Raw genomic sequence first — 6,439 nt, forward strand, 5'->3', positions numbered from 1 at the left:
TTGAGGAGAACTTGAGGGAATGGGATAGTTGAGATGGAGTAAGAACAGAGGTGAGAGCAAGGAAAGAGATATCTTGATTGAGTCAGCTATTAGATGATTAGCAGAAATCTGGCTCTAGAGAAATTCCTAGGAATCCACAAGGCTGACTCCAGCTAAGACCTTAAGCAATAGAGAAGAGGGGGCCCAATCTTGACTTGCCTTCTAGTCAGACTGATGATTATCTTAAATATCACCATAGAAACTTCATCCAACAACAGATGGAAACAGAGGCAGAGACCCACATCAGAACACTGGAGTGAGCTCCCAAGATCCACTTGAAGAGTGAAAGGAATGAGAATATGAGCAAAGAGGTCAAGACCATGATGGGTTCATCCACTGAAACAGTTTACCTGAGCTAATGGGAGCTCACCAACTCCAACTGGACTGGGAAGGAACAACCATAGGACCAAACTAGTCCCTCTGAATGTGGTTGACAGTTTCATGGCTGGGGCAGATTGAGGGGTCACTGACAGTGGCACTGGGATTTGTATCTACTGCATGTACTGGCTTTTTGAGATCCTATTCTCTTTGGATGTATACCTTGCTCAGCCTAGACATAGTAGGGACCTTCCACAAAGCAATGTGCCTTACTCTCTCTTAGGATTAGATGGTGGTAGGGTTGAAGGGTATGTGGAGGTAATGGGAGGAAGGAAAGGAGTGAAAATTTAGATTAGTATTTTTTTAATTTAATAAATTAAAAAAATCAATAGGTATTTTTAGAATGTGAGAGATCAAATCAAATCATTTATTCAGATTGAGAGTTTGTCTGATCTAATATTCTCCTTTGGAAATAGACAAAAATAAGACCAAAACTATGATTCTGGTAGATTTAAGTCCAAGGAGTAATCCTGATTCCTTTCATTTTGATACAGCCCTTGCCATGTACTTAGCTCCAGGTTCCCTGCTTTTCCACACTACAGAGAATGAAGTAGCCTTCCAATCATGATGGAACCACAATTTCTATGTTACATTTCAGTATTTGTGGCACCAAAATTTGAAAACAACCTAAAACACAAATTTTCCCCAATTTTATTCACTGAATCATCAGAAGGTCCCTTGAATAGTTCCCAAAAGTGATGGGTCAAAAAAGAATAGACTAAGAGTGAGTGCCAAAGTTTAACTATGTACTAGATACAGTAGTAAGCATTTTACATACATTATCTTCTTCAGTCTTTGCAATGATGCTAGGCAGGAAGTTATTATGTCATTGTGGTTGCCCAGTCCTTTTTTTAAGGGATGAGAAAACTGGGGTTGCTGTGGAACAATGGTCTTGTATTGTTTTAATAAAACGCTGACTGGCCAGTAGCCAGGCAGGAAGTATAGGCAGGGTAACCAGGCACGAAGTAAAGGTGGGTGACAAGAACAGGAGAATTCTGGGAAGAGGTAAATTCAGCCTGCAGTCATCACAGAGGAAGCAAGATGAGAATGCCTCACTGATAAAAGGTACCAAGCCACATGGCCAACATAGACAATAATGGGCTAATTTAAGATGTAAGAATTAGTTAATAAGAAGCCTGAGCTGAGCCAGGCGGTGGTGGCGCACACCTTGGGAGGCAGAGGCAGGCGGATCTCTGTGAGTTCGAGACCAGTCTGGTCTACAAGAGCTAGTTCCAGGACAGGCTCCAAAACCACAGAGAAACCCTGCCTCGAAAAACCAAAAAAAAAAAAAAAAAAAAAGAAGCCAGTTTATAATTAATGTAGACCTCTGTGTGTTTCTTTAGGGATCAGAGGGGACAGAAACCTCTGTCAACATGGGGTGAATTTCACATAACAGAGTTAGAGTTGGAATCTGAACCCAGAATCTGAACCTTAAAGCAGTCAGACTATTCAGCCTACTCAGTATATACATATAAACTCCCTCTTAAAGAATAGGTACTTAATGGCTGTATATTTGATATAATGCTCTCAAGTGCGGTTTTGACATTTCACTTAATGGCATGCATGGTCCAAGACTAAAATGACAAGGAGTTGTTGAAAAGTCAGAGATCAAGATCTTTCCAAAACAGCTTTATTTTCGGGTCTAGCAGCTCCGGCTGGTCTGGTCTTTGGGACCTCATAAACATCTTGTGCCTATTGACCAACACTGGAAATGGAGGCCTCACAACCTCCCACTTCTGTCTCAGCAAACTGAACTCTTTCGGAGTCCCTGAAACTGGCTGATGAAGCAAGAGCCATTTTCTTGAAGGGTTGCTGAAGAGTTGTCCACCTCCCTGGCTACTGCTGGTGCTACCAGTCAATCCAGTCTGTTTCCCACCTCCATGCCTCTCCTCATACTTGTTGCTGCTTTGTTATTACAAAGAAACAACATTTACACAGTGAGAGGCTTCCATCTTGTGCTGTCTGCTACCTTCTGTCTGCTGCCCTGTACTAAGGACAGGGGAGGGGGAGGAGAAGAAGGAACTGGGAAAAGTACACCCACCTACTTTGGCCTCTGGTCTAGCACACCCACCTACTTTGGCCTCTGGTCTAGCACACTCACCTACTCTGGCCTCTGGTCTAGCACATCTACCTACTCTGGCCTCTGGTCTAGCACATCTACCTACTCTGGCCTCTGGTCTAGTACACCAACCTCCTCTAGTTTCTGGCCTCCCTAGAACTCCTGTTAGACCTTGAGCTTCTCATCCTCCCTACCTTATGCTCAGCTGGCCACAAGTCCTGCACCAGAACACGCAGCTGTAAGCCACCATTCCAACAACTTGGGCATGGTCCCAGTGTCTCAAATCTGGGCTCCTGTGCTCTCCATGGCACAGAGAAGAATATGGGAGAGGAATTTGTGCATCTACGAAATGAAGAAGTGCACCTCAGGACCTTTGGCTCAAAATCTGATGCCTGCCACTAGCCTGGCAACCTAGTGATCCTCTCTGACTGACCCAGCGAGGAGTTCTGTCTGAGTTCTCCACGACTGAATTAGAAACAGATCTTGGAGCACAGAGACATAAATGCTGATGGCTGTCAATACAGAAAAAAATGTCAGCTAGATGAATTCTGTAGGTTGTCTGCCATGTGTAGATGTCACTGTTTGAAATGTGAATATTCATTTGAGTTAAGATAAATCACTTGTCATTTACGAGCTTGGAGTGTCACTAGCATGGCTTTGTTTGCTGCCTAGAAGAGGGGCTGTTGCCACAGGCCAATTTTTTCCATGGAGATTTGCCTTCAGTGATTTCATTCCACCAATGCCCAAGGCTGTGATCTACCAGGCCGTCCCTCACCCAAAAGAATAACACTGTCTTTTGTTTCCTTCTCAGAAATACAAATGTTCAGCGAACCTTTTTCTCCCCGCTTCTTCTTTGTCCTGTCGATATGGTCCTTCAGCTGAATGCGGACCTGCCTCTCATTAGGTTGGTCTCGAATGAATGGATGCTTCATCAGCTGTTCCGTGGCTGGTCGCTGGCTGTGATTCTTTACCAAGCAGCTCTCAATAAATGACTGGAATTTTTTTGACCTGCCAAACAAAAGAGATGAACTCGCAGATAAAATGACAACATAAAAGAAAAGCAAATACATCTTTTGAAATATGGCCTTAAAAAGGAAAAAAAGAAATGGCCATACTGTGAGTACAGGGATCATCCAATCACAAACCAACCTCAATAAAGTTTAATGGTCAAATCACAATCAGCATACATATAAGGTAACATATGGTAGTTATTATATGCATGGGAACACAGTCACACAGGGAACAGTCCCTTACACAAAAGGTTGGGAGGAATCAAGAGGAAATGACCTCTGTGGGAAGCAAGCAGCACTTTATCTATGACTCCTAGAAAGCCCGGCTTCCTCCTAGATAAACTCTACGCTAAGAAGGTCTGGGAGCAGGGAAGGCCTGGAGGCAGATACCACACAGGTAATCAGGGTGGCAAGGCCCCAAGGCAGCTGAAGTAACTGTGGACTGGAGCCAGGAACTGTGGGTGGGGCATGTGTGTTACTGCAGGAAGTTTCCAGGAGTGAATCAGAGTCAGAAGTAATGAAGTCCCCTGCTTCCCAGATGCCTTGGGAGCTCTCCATAAACAACTCAGTGGGACCCCTGATACCTGAGCAGCTTGCCTACTCAGCCATTTCCTTTTGCTCTCTGTCACCCTCCTGTGGCTTCACTTAGGATCCCAGAAGGATGCCTTTCTCAAATTCCCCAACAGGGACATTTCCCAGAAATGTATGTAGTTCAGGCTCTAGAAGTGTCTTCCGCACACAGAATATCATGTGTAGCATGTCCTCCAGCATCCAAGTGCAAGGGCTGGGAGAAGGCTCAGCAGGTAAAGCCTGGTGGGTACTGAGCAGCTGCTATCCTAGCCCTAGAGGGAGGTGGGGGAGACTTAAAGGATGTCTCCTGACACTGAGGGTCGTGGAGTAGAAGACACCAGCGTCAGGAGAGACCTGCATCAACAATGTGGATGAGAGAACCAACTCCTGAAAGTTGTCCCCTGACCTCTGCACGTGCACTATGGCATGTGCGTGCCTACACACTAACACACACACTCACACATGCACACACTCACACACATATACACACAGAGAATGCTTACTATATATTACATATGCAATGAAAATAATTTCAGAGAGAATACATTTAGGATATTCTCTGCTTCTTACCTTATGCTACGTTTTTTCAAATAATATATTTTCTTCTTACATTTCTAAATTATGTATACATTTATAAAGTATCTCGCATCCATCTAAAAGCAATGTAGCATCCTTAGCTACTGCCTGTCTCACAGATAAATTCGGGTTGGCTATGTCATGAACTAGAAATAGTGAGAACAGAACTATCCATATACCTGCTTTGGTGACCTCCAGCCCAAACTCCATTCTTTTTTACTGGAAGTTTTCAGACGTGCCAGGAAGTGCCCAAGTCATTGTCACATTGTGAGCAAACTACCTGCACTACACGTACAGTGGATGAATGCACGGACATACACATGGATGTGCCTGACAACAGTGTGTTCTGGCTGCATCCCAATCTGTGCTTGTGAGGAGCCTAAAGGGAGGTCTGGGGACTGGGGAGATGGCTCGGTGGATAAAGTGCTTGCTGTGCAAGCACAAGGACCTGCATTTGGGCCGCTAGCATCCATTGCACAGCTAGAGCGGCGGTGTGCACCTCTAGCATCCATGTGCACAGCTAGAATGGCGGTGTGCACCTCTAGCATCCATGTGCACAGCTAGAATGGTGGTGTGCACCTCTAGCATCCATGTGCACAGCTAGAGCGGCGGTGTGCACCTCTAGCATCCATGTGCACAGCTAGAATGGCGGTGTGCACCTCTAGCATCCATGTGCACAGCTAGAATGGTGATGTGCACCTAGAATCCCTCTGTTGGGAATGGGGCACAAGACAGGCAGATCCTTGGAGCTAACTTACAGAGCTAATAGTCTAACCTGTTAGTAAGTTCCAGGTTCTGTGAGAGACAGTCTCAACTGTGAGATGAAAGGGATTGAGGAAGTCACCCGACACTGTCTTTTGGCTTCCAAATATGTGTGTGCAAATGTGCATGTGCTCTAGCCCATATATGTATACTACACACACACACACACACACACACACACACACAGAGGGAGAGAGAGAGAGAGAGAGAGAGAGAGAGAGAGAGAGAGAGAGAGAGACATAGAGAGAGATTGGTTGCAAGGAATAGTATGATTTTCTTTCTCAGATCAATCAAATAAAAATATTGAAAAAAGACTCATCTAAAGAATAAACTGGGAACTATAACACTAAGCTCAAAAAACAGTAGCAAACCTGGCAAATTCCATACAGGGCTGCTGTGGGCAGGAAAATCTGCATCAAAAAGATGAAAACAAAAGCGACTTATGACAGAGCTATTAAATATTCACAAGGAATGAGACAGTTCTCTCACTCACTGGCAGCTAGGAAGAAGTGCTTGGTTCTTTTATTGTGCTCTGCTATTAATTAGAGGGTGATAAATAAAAGCAATCACATCCAATTTGAGAAATGAGATCCAGACCTCAATAGACTGTGCATTCCTTTCTCTGACACTGACATCTGAAAACAAAACAACCAAAAATAAAAAAAGCCAGAAAAGCCTCCAGTTCTGCAGGCAGAACTAGAACTGTGTGTTAGCAATGCTCCCTTAGCAGAGCCAGCTGTGAGAGTTCCCTTTCCAGAGCTCTGCTAGAGGGAAGGGCCTCGCAGAGAATGGCTGGGCATCCGAATGACAGAGATAATGGACTGTGTTCTATAAAGCTGAAGAGATAATGTTGCTCACTTAAAACACATTCTCATGTCCAATGTGTTGGCACATTCCCCAAATCGCAGCAACTTGAAAGGCTGAGGCAGGAGGATCACCAGGAGTTTAAAGATTTATATATATATATATGTATGTATATATAATATATATATGTATGTATATGAAGCTGTATGGGTTTACAGTGCATCTGAGCTGAGAACAACTG

The 6,439-nt window shown here is 44.2% G+C and overlaps 1 protein-coding gene across 4 annotated transcripts in view; it reads right to left on the minus strand.

Moving 5' to 3' along the window:
• Nucleotides 1-6,439, minus strand: part of Tnik (TRAF2 and NCK interacting kinase) — a 406,558-nt gene that overhangs the window by 101,025 nt on the left and 299,094 nt on the right. For all 4 annotated transcript variants that reach the window (XM_050142093.1, XM_050142094.1, XM_050142096.1 and 1 more), the window contains one exon: nucleotides 3,309-3,484. In XM_050142093.1, coding sequence (XP_049998050.1) covers nucleotides 3,309-3,484 — 176 coding nt within the window. The remainder of the gene's footprint in view (nucleotides 1-3,308; nucleotides 3,485-6,439) is intronic.

Source organism: Alexandromys fortis, unplaced genomic scaffold (genome assembly GCF_014885135.2).
Source record: "Alexandromys fortis isolate MF-2015 unplaced genomic scaffold, M_Fortis_MF-2015_v1.1 scaffold_41, whole genome shotgun sequence".
In the NCBI taxonomy this organism is placed as follows: domain Eukaryota; kingdom Metazoa; phylum Chordata; class Mammalia; order Rodentia; family Cricetidae; genus Alexandromys; species Alexandromys fortis.